Genomic DNA, 19,795 nt, shown 5'->3' with positions numbered 1-19,795 from the left:
AGGGAGTTCACAGGATGAGAATGGCAGAGTTTACCAGGCCCAAACAGACCAAGATTTGGCCATGTGGAGGGAGGGCTCTGCACTGGTCAGGCATGCAAATGAAACATGGCCCCTGTCCTAGGGCCACACAACTCAGTCTGTCCCAGTTTCTGCCAGGAACCTGATCTCAGCAGGACAGGGCCTTCAGGATCTCCTGTGAGAGGGAGGTGCTGGTGATGCTTGGAGGAATGTGGAGGCAGTGGCCTCCTACCCCATAGCCATGACTCAGTCAGTCCAGAATTGTGTCCTGATTTCAGCAGGGCAGAGCCACCGGAAGTCAGGAGGGTGGGGTCACGAGGAGCCTGGAGCACTCTCCGCGAGCTAGCAGATATCCTGTTTGTGGGAAGTGCCAATCGAGTTCATGAGGAAGTTGGGGGAGAAATTTGGGCCCCACCCCAAATCCATGTGACTCAGTCACTGACACCCCAGCTCTGCCTACTGGTGCCTCTATGCTTCAGTCCAGGCAGCTGACTCCTTAGCAGGTCACAAGCTCCACAGGGTAGAGTGAGGAACTCTTGATGGTGGAGTTATTGCTTTCTCCTAGGCTGATGCTGTATGGAGGGGAGTGCTCCACCCAAGAAAGATGGTGCAGAATGACTCCGAACAGGCATCCCAGAATCTGTCCACTTAGCTTTCTACCAAGAGCCATAAACCCATCTTTCCTCACATGACTCTAGTTCACTTTTCTTTCCCTCTGCTAGAGCTCAGGGTGAGGGACTGAGAATGAGATTTTTGTGCACTGGCCCTTTAAGAGGGCATCTGTATCTAGCAGACTCCCATCTCTCCATGACAGATAGAACCCCCATACTTTCTGCAACCTGTTATGTGGTTGCCTCTTTCCAGTTCTGAGGCTCTGGGCTGGGGAGCCTGGCATGGGATTGAGACTCCATGCTCCTCAGGAGGAATCTTTGCCACTTGAGATATCCCTTCAGAATCTCAGCAGCTGCCCATGGGGCAGGCCAGCTCTTTCAATATGCTTCAAGTAGGTAGACTAATGAAAATAGCCTGTAAGACAATCCTGTCTACTGTAGATGGGAATGGAGAATGGTATAACCACGTGGGAGAATTGGACGTTACAGACTGCATGTTTCCCCAGCATTCATATGTTGAAACCTAACCATCTCCTTGTGATGTAATTAGGTGGGACCTTTTGGTGGTAATTATCGTTAGATGAGGCCATGAAGATGGATATGTCATGAATAAGATCAGGGTCCTTATAAGAATCACGAGAGCTTTCTTCCCCTTTGTACTCTTTGCCATTTGAGGGAACAATGAGAAGTAGGCAGTCTAAGAAGGGTCTCACCAGAACCCAGCCATGCTGACATTCTGGTCTTGCACTTCCAGGCTCCAGTGAGAAATAAACTTGTTTATAAGCTATCCAGTCTATGGTATTTTGTTAGAGCAGCCTGGATTAAAACAGGCAAAACTGAGCAAATTATGTATCTACCATGCCACCTAGCAATTCCAGTTCTTAAAATCTATACTCAAAACAAAAGGACATGTGTATGAGGCTACTCATTACAGCATTATTTATAAATAAAGTCTGGAAACTACCTAAATATCCATCAACAGACTACTTAAAAGTCCTATGATATATCCACACAGTACAGTACCACATAACTGCAGAAAATAAGAATTTAACTCAATATATCAGTGTGGAATAATCCTCTGAATATATTACATAGAAAAAAAGTTTAAAACTGTTTTTACAGTATGCTGTTTTGTAAGGTAATGGGGAAGGTGGTGTACTAGTATTTTCAAAATGAAAGAATGGAACCAGTATCTAATAAATACGATTACCTACAGGGAAATAAAAATGAACAGTGGAAGAGATGGAAATGCAGACAAACACTGCGAATACATCTCATAGAGCTTTGACTTTGGAGTCAGGTAAATATTTTGTTGTATCACTTAAAAATAAAATTAAAAACATACCCCTAGAAATGAAAACATTAATTAAAATAACCTAAGTGTACAGTAAATGTAAAGCCATTATGCTTTAACCAAATAAAAATTTTACTTTTTTTGACTCTAAAACCAGTGATGTTTTTATTGTTTATCCTTGTGGAATATATTCTAAGGACAAAAAAGAATTACGAAGGCATCTTAACTGCATTCATTGATATTTATATCATGTTACTTCAAAACTAAAAGTATGATTAAAATAAATCAAATAGGTAATTATGTGAATGTTGATAGATACCACGATTTTCAGGTTAAGGGGAAAAAACCCATGACAAATCAAGAATTAAACCAAAAGTCCCTTTTCAAGAGTATCTAAAAATACGAGACATTTCCAATCCTTGCGTGGACCGGTTATCTGAATCCATTCAAGCCTGTGGTTTACAACTTCCTTAAAGATGGCCCCTGCAGCTCAATTTGTTGTTTACGGCTCTTCCCTTTAGGAGAGTGGCTGGTTACCTGATGAGGCCCAAAGGGTAAAAAAATCCTCTGGAATGTTACCTTGTCTGCCTCCAGTAAATCTTTCTTATAAGAGTGGTTACAGAATCTAAAGGGTAGAAAGCTGGGGCTGCATTGAACTTAGCCGCTGAACTCTTGTGCCTGTGCGGCTAATAAATGTTTCTTTAGTTAAGTGTGTGAATGTGTGGTTATCCTACTACACCCACCTCAATTTTTGTGGCTACCAACTGTCTACCAAGAAGAACCTAAATTTTGAGCATGCTAAGTTAGCTCAGGTTAGTTCACAATTGACACAAACTCATGTTTTTCAAATTTATTCTAAACATTTCACATTAAGTGAAATTTAACCATAGTCATTACAGAGCATTACCACAATAGTACGTACAAAGAACTTTTAAAATAAAAAACAAAATACAACTGTCAACAAGTTAAATGTCACTTTCCTATGTAAACAAAAATAAAATGAAACCCTGATGCTAAAAAAGATACATATTCAGAGGTAAAGTATAGATACAGAAACATTTAAATATTAACATAATCCACAACTAGATCACATTCTTTTCAAGAGAGTACATATATTTGTACTCTACATCTACACAATTTCAGAATCCTGTTAAAATCAGAACATCTCTGGTTTATGATACAGCACAATTCATAAGGCAAAAATATAGGCATTATCATCCAGTTCTTTAATTTCATTTGTATTTTAAGGCAAACTTGGAACTTTTTGCTTGGTATTTTAAAATAAATGGGACCTACACATGGTAATGACAAAAATAACAATAAATTATCTTTAGTTAAATAGGTATCAAAAACATACGGATAACAATTTTTCTCTCTGCAGGGAACTGGGTTTTGATTTGACTCCATAGTCATACCAATAACTTGCAAACCTATAGTATTTAAAACTTAACTGTATTCTTGACTCTTTTCAAATGTATATCAACACTGAATCAATATACTGGAAGTGAAAATCCAATATATATCCAGCCACAGAATAATTAAAACATGTCTGATTTAAAGTGCCATTTCACAAAGGAAAAAATGGGTTAAAAAGTAGAACTGGATGTTAACTTGACTTGTGACATCTTGTAATTTCTTAACTTTTAGACTACAGAGGTTATAGAGGTTATCAAACGTTCATTAAATTTTAAGCAGTATATTTACTCTAGAATCTGATTTTCCTAAAAATGAGCACTTAGGTGGCAATACCAGAAATTCAACACCAAAACACAAAACAAACAGAGCACTGTATGTACATATATTTCCTTCAATGTCAGACAGAGCCTTGATAATATAGTTAGTATTTCTTAAAGCTTCTATAATTTTGTTTTTCTACTAGAAAATATATTATCAAGTTCTAGGAAATTTGCATTTCTACAGACATTAGGTTTTTAAAATAATTCTTTCATGCCAATAAAACCTAAGTGAACATTAAAGGACACAAATGTTTACACATAAAGTGGGTCTCTAATTACTTCTTATGATGGTGGAGATTAAGAATTAGATTCACACCTTACCATAACAGTTCTTTGGATACAGGTCTCCCTCACTATATATTATTGAGTGAAAAGCTTATTTACATTTCTAGCCTCTATAGTATCTATCACAATATCTCATACATATAGTAGACCCTCCATATTTGTCAAATTATCAAAATAATTTTCAGACCTAATGTTTTCCTAATACTTGATATCACTCCCTATAATTACATATTCATTCATATCTAAAACAATATTAGCAATAACAAGTAGAACTTACATAAATATCCTTTGGGCTACATTAAAAAGCACTTAAGTTCTATTACTATATTCAACAAATACTAAACAGCCAAACATTCCTAAGTGGTTAAGTCTTTGTAAAATAATTATAAAAGGCAATTAATTAGCTTCCAACTGATTTAGACTATTTATCACTGTCACTTTTTTCAAAAAATTTTGGGGGCAACCTTAACTGTCTCCTTGTTGATCTCTAATATATTGATATTTGACCCTGGGAATTTATAATCAAATACCTTTATCCATTTTAACATAAGACACATGTTGCTTTAAATTCACAATTTGTCAGCAGAGTATTCATAAATAAATTTCTCAAAAATCCACACAAAAAGGCCCTGTTGCAAAGTAATTAATTGTCAGGTCACATTAATACCTCCAGTTGTTGTGAACAGTAGTACAATAGGTTTGGCAAACCTGAAATAAATATTGTTAAATTTAGGGGTTTTTTTCTCTTCCTTTTACAGGTTTTCATAATTTGTTCTCTGGTACATGACTCCTATTATTGCTCAAAATGTTTCACATTCAATCCTCTTTAACATCAAATTCAGATTTTTCCAAAGCAATGAATGCCTTTGATCTAATTTATCAAATGAAGTATATATTTTATACTAATTTGGTAGTGGCAATGATAGAGTAAAATACTATTAAAATAAAATGTATAATATAGCTCTGTTTACAATTCAAATTATTTTGTAGTCTTTCAAATTCTCTTCTGGGGACAAAGGATTAAAAATAAAACAACAGGATGTATTTAACAAGCTTACTGACATAAATAAGAAAATCAAGTTGGGACATTTATGTATGTGATAAAATCTATTTTAAACTGCTTTTCTTTAAATCAAGTCTAGACCAATCACAATAGTGCACCTTGTTTCTATCCATTAAGTTTATTCAAATCAATTAAAAAGTTATTGCTATATATCATTGATTTTTAAAACAAGCAACATAGAAAATACTCAGCCTGTCAAGTTTATTAGTAGCTCCTGTTGAATTCTTAATTAGAAGAGACTAAAAGTCACTTGCAAGGTTTTATAATCTGTGCAAATATTCATAAAGCATGATACTAATGTTTAAAGGTGATTTTTACATAGTTTGGTAATATATATTTAAATCTACAACTGGCAGTTTATGGAAGAACAAGGAAAACAGCAAATTGCCCAGCTATAGTTTTCAAGAAATAACACATATGCTAACAAACAAACTTACATTTTTATAATTAAGAATGGCTTCTTAACAATAGTTTAAAACATTATGGCACTTAAGAAGAATGAAATATGAAATTTTCTTACAAATATACACTGGTTTTACAGAGACTATAAAGAGATGGTGGGCAGGTAAAAAAAAAAATGGAAAATAAAATAAAATGACTCTAGTACCAAAAATGAAAGTACCGACAATCCAGATAAAATGCAAGGTTATGTGTTCAAGACTAATAGACAGTCACTAAAACATGCTAAAACAAAATGAGTCAACCACTTCTTTTAAATAAGCTGTCACTTGGCAATAACAAACAATTTTGCTTTAAAAGAGCACTTCTTTAGTCAAAATAGGACCAAATTTAGAACCATTACTCAAGTAAACACTAAGTTCCAGTTTTCCTCAGTAACTTTAAAATACTCAGTTACCTAAGAAATGCAGAGTAATGCATAACTGCCCAGTGCTTTAAATTTAATGCATATATTTCTAGTTTTAAGAAGGACATGTAATATTTAGTATAAGAAGAAAGATCAAAATGTATCTTTCTTTAAATCACTATGGAAAGCAGAACATGGATTTTTATATAATTTTTGGATGCTATCATTAGTATATTCACTATCATTTTTAATAAGTACAAATAAATCAAGCCAGTAAAAATGAAAAATACTATCAAAACATGTCATGCATACTCATACTGAACATCCAAAAGAACAATGTTATAGCTTCATTATAGTTCCTACAGTTAGCACCATTTTTATATCAGAACACTTGAAAAAGCAAACAAATGTCTTAAAAACTGAAATTATTATAAGGGTGTATGAAAAACTAATATGCATTAAGGATGATACTAAACATTTGTCAAATATTTACATCAACATTGGGAAGCTTGCTGTACTACTAAAAAATTAAACTGATATGCTTAACTCTATCCATGCTTAGCATAGCATAGATGGGTAAGTAAATTCATCCAGCATTAATCTGCCCATATAAAAAAGATATAAACAGTAAATATGACTTCTTTAAATAGGCCCCCAAATATCATGATAGTAAAAGCATTTGTCTTGCACAGTTATTATGCTCTCAGTCCTAAAGCCATTTAGCAAAAAAGAATGTCCGGGTGAGCCACTATGGCATATAATTTACACCCCTAAGAGTACCAAAAAAAGCAGCCCTTTATTTAAAGTGTAAAGCATATGAATTTATACCCAACAGACAGTATCAGCACTCTGTCCAGTCATTTACTACACTCTAGCATCCAAACATCATTTATCCTAGTAAATCATGGTACATATCAGAGGAAGAGAGCTAAAACTTAAAAAAAAAAAAAAAAGTTTTTCCCCACATGTATACTTACAAACATAAAACTACTTTATCCTAATATTAGCAGGGGAAAAGTGCACAATTCAATTAGCAAGATCTTTCCTTTTTTTTTTTTTTGATGATCCATTCACTGTGTAATCAAGAGCAACCAAAGCTACTTGTCAGTTCAAAGTACCAACAAAACTTGGAGTCTTCATGTCATTTCAAGTTAAAAAGAAAGCAATGCTGCTTTGGGGTTTTAGAAAACCGGGCATCCTTTCATGCGACAGAGGTTCATCACCTCACTATTTCCATGAGCCCACACTTGTCAAAGTGCGGTTAATCCAAAATTGCAGCGACAGTATATCATGCCAGCTGAATCCAGCCATGTATCTGAGATAGGGTCATATTTTTGCACGGTGTTCAGATAGGAGGACCCTGAGTGACCACCGACTACATAAAGGTAGTTATCAATTACTGCAGCACCAACTCCTAGAAGAGGTGAATAAAAACAGAGAAAAAACATGTTAACCATCTAGTAAACTTCTCACTAAAAATAAGTGAGTTGGTATCTTAATGTTTTCTTAAAATACATTTCAACAATCTATTAATCATACAAACAATACAGTAATATCCCTGTATACAAAAGTAAGGTAAGAGCTGAAGTCTTTCTTCACTTTTGCTCCCCAATCCTACTCTCTCTCTCTCTGTCTCTCCTCCACAGGAAACTAGTATTAAAAATGCAGTAATTCTTTTCCTACAGCTTCTGTTAAGCTATTTGTCACTATCACTAGTTTATGAACTCCTTGAGAGTTGGCACTATTTTTAAATTCATCTTTGTATTCTTTTAATAGTTTGCACAGGATTGTGCATATGGCAGGTACTTTTTAAATAAAGGCTTGGGTAAGTAAAAAAAAGAAAAGAATGCAGTAAAATGCACCGCCCACATTGATTATTTATGAATTAAAATGTCTATAATGCAATGTTTTTAATAAAAGAGAGTGAAGAAAAAAAGAATGTATTATGTATTCTTCCATAAGCTTTCTTCTCAATTCATATTTATATATATTTTTCAAGAAATCATTCATTTTTACCAGGTTTTCAAATACAAGTACCCCCTTCCTTTCACAAGTTCACATTACACCATTTTGCTTTTATGAAAAACCCACCTACCTTAGTATAGTTGACCCCTGAACAATGCAGGGGCTAGGGACACCAACACCAGCACAATAAAAAATCCAAACAGAACTTCTGACTGCAAAAATTTAATAGCCTACTGTTGACCATAAGTTTCACCCATAATATACACCCATATGGTTCATTAACCCATATTTTATAATTACATGCATTATATATCATATTCTGACAGAAAAGCAAGCAAGAAGCAAAAATTTGAGAAAATCCTAAGATACAGAAAATATATTTACAGTATTGAAAAAAATCCCTATGTAAGTAGACTTGAGCAGTTCAAACTAATGCTGTTCATGGGTCACCTGTACATGTTCCACTAATCAAAAAAAATCTGAAGATTTTTGTTTTTACAAAAAGTGGTCAAAAGTGAAACTAGCATTCAGCATTGTTTTGCAGCCAGCAGGTACAGGGGCAGCGTGCATCCCAGGCAGCAAGAGCGGCACTGCCAATCTCCTTCCCTGGGAGCCACACTCAGTAGCTCAGCATCAGGTCGCCAGAGCTCTGACCTGTGTCTATGAGCATCTGTGCTTTATCTCAATTGACTCTGGGCATCCATTAAAAAGATGTCCTAACATAACTGCTTCTAGGTTTTAACCATTTTGGCTTACTGAAAGGTTTAATAGGAACACTATTTTCAAGTAGCAGGGGAAATCTGTATTTTGAAATATTTAAAATATCTACTGAGCTACACAGTTTCTGCTCTAAAAAGTCTACTTTATATGTCATAGTTCTAAAAAAAAAACCAGGCTGCCTAAATTTTTTCACATTCTCAATTTTTTATGGCTTTCTCTCCCAATGACACCATGGAAACTAATTATAGTAAACAACTAAAATAGTTCATTCCATTTTGTCCTTTCAGTTTTCTTTGCAAGTTTATGTTTCACGAGCTTCTTAAGTCACAAATTCAAAGAATATCCTAAAGTATTCCACCAATAATTTAAAACTTTCCCCTTAAAATAATGTGATTTCAGTTGGGCTCAAAGATAATTTCTTCTTTTCCTTGACGTGTTTGTTCTTCTCTAGGTAACCTGAAATCCAACTTTTTCTGGAGGAGAGAACATTTGAAAGTGAGCGACAAAACAGAACATCTGAGGATTGTGTATGTGCATAAATACAAAAAGACGACATTTGTTATATGGACGAAAAGAGCTTCTATAAGATACATTGTATTACCAGCATTTCTTAAAATGATAATACGCACACTGGTATAGTAAAACCACAGTAAAGAAATCTACGCAGTTTTGTCTAATCTAGTTGCCTCCAGTTCACCTCAAAGTTTTTTACCCCTGAACAAGTAATACTGTTTGCTATTATATTCCACCACTATAAAAAACATTGTTCTATATGTGACAAATTTATAAGTTATGATTACCTGTTCTGGGTTCTTTCATTGGTCTACACAGAGTCCACTGATTTTGATGAGGATCGTATCTTTCAATACTTGACAAATGTGAGACACCATTATGTCCACCTACCACAAAAATAAAGCCCAGCATGACACCCACACCAAAGTGAATCCTTTTATCTGCCATAGATGCAACCATCTCCCAGGAGTCCTTACTTGGATCATAACGTTCCACACTGCAAATATTCACAGAAGAAAATTAATTCACATAGTCTTTGTCATTCTTCCTACTAAAGCAAAACTAAACCCCACCATTTGAACTCTTAAAAGTTAAATAAACAGTCAGATTAAAAAAACAGAGTAGTTTGTTCCAAATGTTTAGATTTTGCTAGTAAGATTGCAGGGATAAAAGATTACCTTGTTGACCACGTGCAAAAATAGCCATATGCTATCCCATTATATATCGTATAAGCAGCAAAGTACATTAAGGTTATAGAACTTCTGGAGTCAGAAACCTGGGTTGAAGTGCTAATGAGGCATATCTAGAGCTGAATAAACCCTAGCCTTACCACTTTGGATATGTGGTAACCCTGGTTAAGTCATTTTGTCTCCCCTACAAAAGTGGCAATAATACAACCTCAAAGGATTCATATAAGAATAAAGTCAAATAAGTATGCATGTGAAAGGACTTTGAAAATCACACAACTGAACACAGATGCATTCTAAGGACACTAAGTCTTCTACACAGCTAAGGAAAGGGGGAGAGAAGGAAAGAAGAGGGTTTTTTGTTTTCATACAGGAGAATTCATGGTGGTTTATTACAAAGCAAATACTGCAGACTTCATAACATGAACTAGCTAATCATAATAATCTCAGGATGATTTAGGAGAATTCAGGGATTTAAGTCAAATCTGCATTCCAGAGAACACTTGGCATTTCCAAGCTATATTATGAAAATCCAGATCAAACCAGAATTTCCAAAAAAGTTTCTCTCGAAAATACCAGAAGCCCTTTTAGCCTATGCTTTTCCTTGAAGGGGCACAAAGGCAAGCTTGTTGAGTTTGTTCTGGTCTTAAATAACTTCTCAAAAAAATCCTAAAGCATTTGAGAGTCAGTGACATAATTCCGGAGTTCTGCATACAGACAAGACAGTAGACTAGACTGGGATATAGACTAAACTACAACTGTTTCTGAAAGGTCACCGGATAAAAACCATTAGAGCAAAACACTAGACAATAGTTGCCAATGAACTGTAGCAAAAACCTAAACTTCAAGAGTATTATCTCAAAACTAAAATACTTAACCTTTCATCTTATAAATTTCTGTCAGCAACTTTTCAAATAATAGAAATGTATGCCTGGGACCCAAATATTTTTCCTTCAACTGAGAGAATAGAAAAAGGGAAGACTTTTGCTTACACCAAAGTATTTATAGATGAGATGCTGTTGTGCCATTACTTTCTCAGTTAACAAATCACAATGTATTCTTTCATTTAAATGCTCATAATAAACCATATGCCACTTTAATTAGTATTAGAGATGAAATGCCTGGAACATCAATTTTCAACAAAGGTTCAGAATTATGAATAATTTGCCATATAAGCAGTCACTTTATGCTTTTATTTTTCTCCTTTATTGATGGGATAATATAAAGTACAGAAACCTCAAGTTCAGCATGTAGCATAACAGCATCACATAATATATGATTATAGAGTAAGAATCCAAAAAGAAGTATTTAAATAAGGCTCTAAGTCTATATGATGCATTGTAATACTGTATAAGCATACAGAAATTACAATTTCCAGTTTTTATTCTACTAGGTAATGCAATAACAGGCCTATCACACACACACACACACCCAAAATCTAAAGTTGTCTAACTTCATCTTATTTTCATATTTCTGAACTTTAAAATCTATCCATATATATTGATTGAATGAAAGTAAAATATAGTAAGAGGCACTGATTCTTAGGTTTGTACTAAATCCCCAAGTAAAACAATTAGAGCTATAATCAGGGAGCAGGTCAAATTTTCAAAACATCTATTAATATTATATACTTTAAAACTTAAAAAGAGAAGTTAATTTATACACAAAAATTGTTTAAAAATGAGAGATCACTGTTAATAATACTTTAAAAATCTACAGCTTAAGTTAAGTACCTGTTCATGTGGGCAGGACCATACCCACCAATAGCATATATCATTCCATCCAGCACAGCTGCGGCAAAACAACTTCGTGTTGTAGTCATTGGTGCCACAGGTTCCCATTTCCTTAATTTGGGAATATACTTCTCTACAGATTGTAAGTAAGACTGTCCATCGTAACCACCTAAAGCATAAAGTTCTCCTGCAAGTACCACTACTCCAAGGGTGCTTCGGTGCTCATTCATTCTCTCAAGAGAAGTCCAGGTATTTGTATCAGGATTCCAGCATTCTACTGAATTTTCATGTGTTCTGACAGTGAAATCGGGACGCACGTCAGTTTCAATACCACCTATAACATACACCTTTTGGTCTAAAACGCATATTCCAAATTCATGGCGAGGCATGTTTAAGGGTGCCAAACCAATCCACGAGTCATTCTGAGGAAAGTACATCTCCACACTAAAAAATAAGTAGAAAAAAATTAAATTTTAAAAATCAAAATGGTCCATAAACAAATAAAAATGTTTCTTTTCATTAGTAATCAGGGATATGAAATTATAACCACAATAAACCATGACACACTTTACAGACTGGAAAAAATTTAAAGTCAGATAATAGCTAATAACTATTGGCAAGAATGTGGAAAACAAAGAATGAATACTTTGTTAGTGACAGTGTAAACTGATAAAACTACTATGGAAAACAATTTCACATTATCTGGTAAAAGTGAAGATATACAAATGTCCTGACGGAGCAGTTTCATTCCTGTGTATGCATTCTACTGAGCACCTAGTACAGTCAGTTTTGTACCAAGCACACACACAGAAATGTTCATAGCGGCACAACGACAAGCATCCATCTAAAGGAGAAGGGATAAATAAAATGGTATATCCACTCTATGACTGAGCAATTCCCTTCTTAGATATGTTCACAAAAGAAATGTACACATATGTGTATATACAAGGATGTTCACGAAAACATTACTTGTGATAGTTAAAAAACTAGATGTTTTTATTTATTTTAAAAAAGTATCCTTGCTTTTATTTTTTTAATTTTTAATTTTTAATTTATTTATCTTTAGAAGGGAAGGGAAGGAGAGAAGGAGAGAAATATCAATGTGTGGTTGCTTCTGGTTGCTTCCCTGCTGGGAACTGGCCTGCAACCCAGGCATGTGCCCTGACAGGGAATCAAACCACGATCTTTTGGTTTGCAGGCCCATGCTCAATCCACTGAGCTACACCAGCCAGGGCGTAAAAAACTAGATGTTTTTAAATGTGCCAAATGTTCAACCAAAAAAATGGTTAAATTGTGGTATGTCATAAGAGAATACCATACAGCAATGAAAATGAACTACATACAACTACATACAACAGGGATGAAAGTTATACATATAATATTGAGGGAAAGAAGACAAATTCAAAAGAATATATTCTATACACCATATTTTGCCATGTACAATGCACCCCTGTGTATAATTTTGGCCCAAACTTTCAGAAAAAAAGATCTTTTAGTTTTTTACATATTTATATTTAGAAACAAAATTGATTATTGTATTTTAGGGTATTATTTTGCATACAGATATCACTATCACTTTCTAGAATTATACTTTTCATTCATAAACATAAACAAAAGAATTAAAAACATTTATATAGATACAGAATTAGTACTCTCCATGTATAATGCACATTCTTATCTTTCCCTAAAAAATTTGGGCAAAGAAGTGCACATTATACACAGCAAAATATGGGTAGTTCCATTTATATGAAGCTCAAAAAACATTTCCAATCTCTGGAGTAAAAATGAGGATACTGGTTACCTTTGGGGAGGACAAGGAGGGAGCTCAAGGGTGTTTTTGGGTGTTGGTCATGTTTCCTACTTCTTGAACTGGTTTGTAATATTCACTTTGTGGTAATTCCTTGAGCTTAGAATTTGTGAACTCTTCTACATGTTATGGAACTTCAATTAATTTTTGTAATTAATTTGTTCATTGTAGAAAATATTATGTCCATATACTATAATGAAACTAATGAACTATTTCCTCATGCAGTCTCACAGATGAATTTTGTAAATTTACTGAATGAGAAAATACATATTTGAAGAATATATATAATTCTACTTCATTTATTTAAAAATATGTAAAACCAAAAAAAGTGTAAAACCTAATGATATATTGGGGCACATATAAGATACAGCAAAATTATAACACAAAGCAAAGGCATAATGCACAGAAAATTCAGAATAGTGGTTCCTTCTGGGGGAGGGAAGGAGACAGCTTCTAGGAGGTGTGTAAGGGGACTTTAAAGATATTGTTATTAGTTTATTTCTTAAGCTTGTTAATAGATACTTGGGTATCTATCATGCATATTATATATGGTTTCTTACATTTCTAAATATTTCATTATAAAAAAAAGTTGGGAAAAAGTATCCAATGTCCCAGGCTCAAAATGCATCGCATAAAAATATATTTTCTTTATCATATATGGTCAAAGTACATTCATTCACTCAATAGTTACTAAATAACTAAATATAGTTTTGTTATATTGCTTGTTTTAAAAATGTAAATTTGTTCCAATGAGAACAATACATCAGGAAACTATTTGATCTTAAGGCAAGTGGTTTCATTGAAATGGTGAAGACATATATTGACTGGAGTGGCTCAAGAAAGAATAGGAGATAAGGAAGATAAAACAGTGGGTACAGACAATTTTTCCAAGGCCTTTACGATGAAGAGTGAAAGACACGAGAAGGCAGCTATAAAGAAGAGCAAAGGAAGATGACAGAGTCCAAGGTAGATTAATTTAGTCTGGGAGTTTAAATTAGAACATGTTTGTATGCTGCTGGCTACTAGGCAGTAGAGTGAGAGAAAGTGATTAATACAGAACAGCAACAGAACAACAGTAAGAGCAGAGTCTTTGTGTAGAGAGATGGAATGGAAATTGGTGAATAAATGGATAAGTGGAGGGGTTGGTCTTAGAGATAAGTTGGTAGATTTGGTGATAGGAAGATGAGACAGCTCTCTTCAGATTGCTTCTGTTTTCTCAGTAGAGTAAGAGACAAGGTCATCAGCTGAAGAGTTGGAAAGTGAGGGTAAGGATGTTTTTATGGAGAGACCAGATGGTGTAAAACAGTCCTCCAAGGAAGGGAAAGAGTAAATTAATTAGGGAAAGGCATAGGGATGACTGAGAGTGCTGAGAGCCACAAGTGAGACCAGTTAAGATGGATATATGTGTCTCTCCAGCCACATTCTGTTGCTCAGGTGCAGCCACCGCCTAAGTGGGAAACTGAACTTTACTAGATGAGTACAACGGAAGGAAAGACTGGTAAGAGGGCCATGAGTGTATTCAAAGTAATGATGACATCAATGTTCCTGGAATCTAAGCTGGGTAAAGAGCAAAGGCAAGGACATGTGGTGGTTGATAAGCAATAAATTTTACTAACTGATTAGAAGGCCAAAGGACTAAAAATCTTGAAGGGTACAAAGAATGGTTGCAGAGGGTGTACTGAAATAAATAAGCTGGCAAGAAAGGAGGTGGTGGACAGAGAGTGGAATGTCTGAAAACAAGATCTTCAAAGTGTTTAAGTCATTGGTAATAACAAAGTTGAGGGTATGACCATGAAAATGGGTGCCTGAGGTAAGGCAGAAAAGATGGGTAGAAGTGAGTTCAAGGAGAGAGACAAAGGAGCTGGATAACTGTGGATTGTACTATGTGGATGTTGACATCAATAAGAACAATTATTTATGTAAATGATGAGAAAGACAACCATTTATAAAAATCCTCAATAAATGAAGTTGCTGAAGGAATAGCAGATGGTGGTAACAGGAAGGGTATCACATGACATAGCCTGATGGCAAAGGCTTGACATGCGTGGAGGGTTTTGAGGGAGGGGAGACGAAGAAATTTTGAAAGTGGCTATGAGGAGCAAAACAAAAAAAAAGTACTTAATAACTTTTAGGACCTGTGATACATGAGGTATGGAAAAAAATTTTGAGACAGGAAAAAGAGTGTCCTTAAGCCTCTCAGCCTTATTTCATTACAGCAAACAAGAACTTAAGGATAAAGCAGACATCTCTTATAATAGGATGTGAGCTCTAGAGGACGAAGCAGATTTAAGAAGTCAAAAACAAATAAGCTAGGCAATTAGGTTACATTAGACGGTATACAGGGACATACAATAACAGTATAATAAAAAAATGTGTTTGGTTTTTGTCCCAGGTTCCTTGCACAGAACTCCTTGTAATTTTCTGAGTGATAGGAAGTTATGGTTTTAATTTATAACTCTAAGTTATACTATATGCTAACTACCCAATTTCCAGCACTGACCTCGTCTTTGGGCTCTGTAATCATATCCAGCTAGTACTAGGATATCCTTCACTTGGATATTTAATAGGCAATTCAAACAGAGCATTCAAAAACTAAACACATTATTTCCCCAGTAAAATTGCTCCTCCTATATTCTCTCTTTCTCTTGGTATATAACCTAATCAACCATTCATCCAATATCTAACCAAGAAATCTTACTCATGATTGATTTCCCCCCTCATTATCACCTCTTACACGTTCAGTGAAATCTTATCAATCTGGTCTCTCAGAACAGTTCTTAAATGAATACCCCATTCTCTATCTTTACTACTACTACTACCCTAATTTAGGACCTCATAACCTCTTGCCTGTACTTACTTTTATAATAACCTCTTTCCTAATCACTCTGATGTTAATCCTGGCCACCTTGATGTACCTCCATAAAACAGTCAAGAATGATCTGATATAAAATCATTTTACTACCCTTCTTAAAATAGTTTTTAACCCACCTAATAAATATCCTTTGTCATCATGGAACACAATACCTTGACTTGGCCTGCTACTTGACAGTAAAAGTCATATGCTACTTGATAGTAAAAGTTGTATACCTTGGAATACCAAACGGTTTTTCATTTCCTGCATAGCCTATACTGTAACATACGACTTTATCTTTCTGTACCTCCTGTGACCTTCCCACTGTTTTCTTGCTTGGCTCTTGCTTAGCCTTTAACACTCAGCTTGAACATTAACTTTTCCATAATATCTTTCCTAAATCCCCCAAATGGGATAAATGCTTCTCCTTAATATTTTCCATAGAATTATCTTTATCACCATATTAAAAATATGCATTATAATAATCTTTTAAAATATTTGTCCCCTTCACTAAATTATGAACTTGTTAAAGATCCATTATCTAGCACAGTGCTTGATGAACAGGTGTTTAATACTCTTTGTAGAATTAAACTGAATAATTATTCAGGATGATTCCAACTTTTCCATAGTTATAAATATCACATTTTTTCTTCTGATAGCTTCTATGATGAAAGAAGACTGATTTACAGATATTAACAGTTCTTACAACTCTTTGATAGTCGGTTATTTTTTAATACTCAAGAGACCAAGAGATAACTGCTCAAGAATTTTTACAATGTAAATTCATATTTGAAATTGTGTCATAATATCTAATATGATTCACTTTATGCCAATAATCAATGCCTTTAAGAAGAATAAACAGCCCTGACTAGTGTGGCTCAGTGGCTTGGGTATCATCTGCCAATCAAAGGGTCACCAGCTCAATTCCTGGTCAGGGTACATGCCTGGGCTGTGGGGCAAGTCCTCAATTGGCGGTATGCGAGAGGCAACCCATCAACATTTCTCTCACACATTGATGTTTCTCTCACTCTCTCTTTTTCAGAAGATCTCATTTATTTATTTATTTATTTTAGAGAGAAGAAGGGAGAAAGAGAAACACTGCCTTGGGAGAGAAACACTGGTGGGTTGCCCCTGGCATGCCCCCAACCAGGGACCCGGCCTGCAACCCAGGCATGCACCCAAGCATGCACCAGACCAGGGAATTGAACCAGTGACCTCTCCATTCACAGGCTGGCACCCTATATGCTGAGCCGCCCCAGCCGGGGCTCTCTCCCTCTTATTTTCCTTCCCTCCCCCTAGACCCCCAAATAAATAATCTTAAAAGAGAAAAGTAAGTAATTTACATAGTTCACCACACTAATGTTTTTACTTGTAGCCTGATTTCAATGATAATATTAAATGTACACTGAGGCTTTTCAAAAAGGTACAAATATACCGATTGACATCAATAAAACATCAATAATGTTTTATTGAGGCAGGGAAAGCAATCAACCAAGTTTCTGGAAATAGAAAAAAATAGAAAGTATTAAAGAAATATATTCAACATAAAAGTTTTCACGAAGCAGTTCCATTCAAAGGAAAGGCAAAGGTAACATCCAGCTATACTTTCAATGTATAAAAGTTATTTGTATAATCTAAAAAGCAGGGATTGGCAAACTATGGTTATGGGGCAAATTTAGCCCACCAGCTATTTTTGTGAGTAAAAGTTTTATTGGAACCCAGCTATGCTAATTCATTTATGTATTGCCTATGGATTCTTTCACACTTGGCAGAGTTGAGTAGTTATGACAGAGACTATATGGCTACAAAGTTTAAAATATTTATTATTTGTCTCTTAATAGAAATCATCTGACAGATCCAAGTTATTAGAGAACTTTTCTACAAATGTCATTAAAATTTTTATACCAAAGAAAATAAATTGCACATAAAGTCCATGATTTCTATCAGTTTCCTATTTTTTCTTATTTCTTTGGTGGTTCTTCTAATTTATTAGATTCATACAAACCCAATCTTGTCCTCAGTCTCCCTCATCAGATTCCTAGCTCTTCTCTTTAGCTAGCTTTAAATCTCTCTAACCTGGTGTGACTCAAATAAAGATGCAAACGGTTTTATAAAGAAAAAAAAGACATGAAGTAGGAGAAAAGTTAGTGAGTTACCAGAAGACATGAAGTGTGTGGACTGGGGTGCACAATGGGGGGGTAGGTGTTAAAAGCTGAGAGTTGTAGAGGAAAGAGGACAATGTGATTAAAACAACCAGGCAAGTGTTTAGGAAGAAGAGAAAAAGCAAGGAGATGCAAATAAAAAAAATAGGAAATTCAAACTATTCTAAAAACATGGCAAATGCATTTAAAAAGTATAAAATCTTTAACATCAATCCTCTATTTACCTATCCAAACAGGCAAACAGTCCAGATTTTCCTCCTACCGCACAAAGTACTTTGGGAGCACAGCGAGGTCGTGTCACCAAGACTGTCTGATGAGAGAGTCTATGTTCAGGCATGAAGTGGTACTTTAGGGCTTCATTCAAAAGATGTTTGCAAGTGCGATCATCACGAATCAGATGATTTGCTTCATATAGTCTAGTGAGAAACTTAACACTCAGCAATGGTAATCGCACACTGTTAAGTAGCTGCGCTAAGTATTTCTGGCGTTCTTGTACATCATAATTGATCCAAGACTCAAGTGCATAAAAAACAGTCTCTTCTGTAGCTACATTCAAACAGTCATTGGAAACAATTTCATCCAAATCTGCATGTGTAAGCTCAAAAAACTCTTCAGTCTGGCAAACAGCTTCAAAATTTTGGCATATGTATTTAGTGGCTGCCAAGTAAAGGTCGCGACAACCGTATGTCTCTGCAAAACGAGAAATTCCAATACAATTACCAGGATCAAGTTGGCTTTCAAGAAATGCACAACATTCTTTCAGGACAAGTTTTATCTGGAGTAGGTTTGCTGCTGGAAGGAGTGATTCAACTGTGTCCTGCGAAATAAAAATAGTTCCTGTGTAGGCATATTCCACAATGGCCTGGAGAGCAGTTTCATCAATGCACTGAAACTCAACCTCATTGTTCTCTTTCTCAGAAAGGTTTCCAGTGAACATAGCTTTGAAATATGGGCTGATGCTGGCAAGTACCACTTTGTGAGCATGAATTTTAACATCACCTATTCGAAGAATGATGTCACAGAGTTCGTGATGTTGACGAAGAAGATTCAGACCCTGTAGAAGTTGTTCAGAATGTAAGTGGGTTAAGTTAGCAAGCATGTAGGTTGGGGATGTGTGGTCCATCTACAGAAAAATAAAAAGCACGAACAGTTAATTCAAAGTAATCTTGCCAATATTTTTCTTAATAGTACAAAATAAGATTTGTTTGTTGTTTTTTTAAAATAGTTTATGCTAAATACCAGATAGAAGCTTTTAAAGTTAAAAGAGATATTACTAGTCATATAATTCAACTTTTTTAGTCTAGATACTAAGAAACAGAGGCCCAAAGGTTATGTGTTATGCCCCAAACCACAAAGGTCTCTTGACAATGAACTACTGGATCAGAAGCCTGCCAACCCTCCTGTTTACCTTCATTCCATTCAAGTCTGAGCTATGACTACAACAGAACGCAAAGGTGAAAAAAACATTTCCTTCATGAAACTGGTTATGAAATAATGTTAGTAGCTATTTGGCTATTTTCTTAATACCATCAATGACTGCCAATCT

General features: G+C 35.0%; 1 protein-coding gene across 3 annotated transcripts in view; it reads right to left on the bottom strand.

Annotated features, from left to right (window-relative positions):
* Window positions 1-2,818: 2,818 nt before the first annotated feature.
* The window catches only part of KLHL28 (kelch like family member 28), a 29,856-nt gene continuing 12,879 nt past the window's right edge, over window positions 2,819-19,795 (bottom strand). For 2 of the 3 annotated variants that reach the window (XM_037158271.2, XM_037158272.2), the window contains exons 2-5: window positions 18,474-19,372; window positions 11,430-11,873; window positions 9,298-9,506; window positions 2,819-7,226 (exon numbers count right to left, since the gene is read on the bottom strand). In XM_037158271.2, coding sequence (XP_037014166.1) covers window positions 7,063-7,226; window positions 9,298-9,506; window positions 11,430-11,873; window positions 18,474-19,372 — 1,716 coding nt within the window. In that variant the 3' untranslated portion in view covers window positions 2,819-7,062. The remainder of the gene's footprint in view (window positions 7,227-9,297; window positions 9,507-11,429; window positions 11,874-18,473; window positions 19,373-19,795) is intronic. The other variant, XM_037158273.2, reaches the window with a different exon arrangement.

This window comes from Artibeus jamaicensis, unplaced genomic scaffold (assembly GCF_021234435.1).
Source record: "Artibeus jamaicensis isolate MK-2021 breed Jamaican fruit bat unplaced genomic scaffold, CSHL_Jam_final scaffold_286, whole genome shotgun sequence".
Classification (NCBI taxonomy): Eukaryota; Metazoa; Chordata; class Mammalia; order Chiroptera; family Phyllostomidae; genus Artibeus; species Artibeus jamaicensis.
Note: the sequence above shows the minus strand (reverse complement) of the source record. Positions and strands in the feature narration are given on the sequence as shown.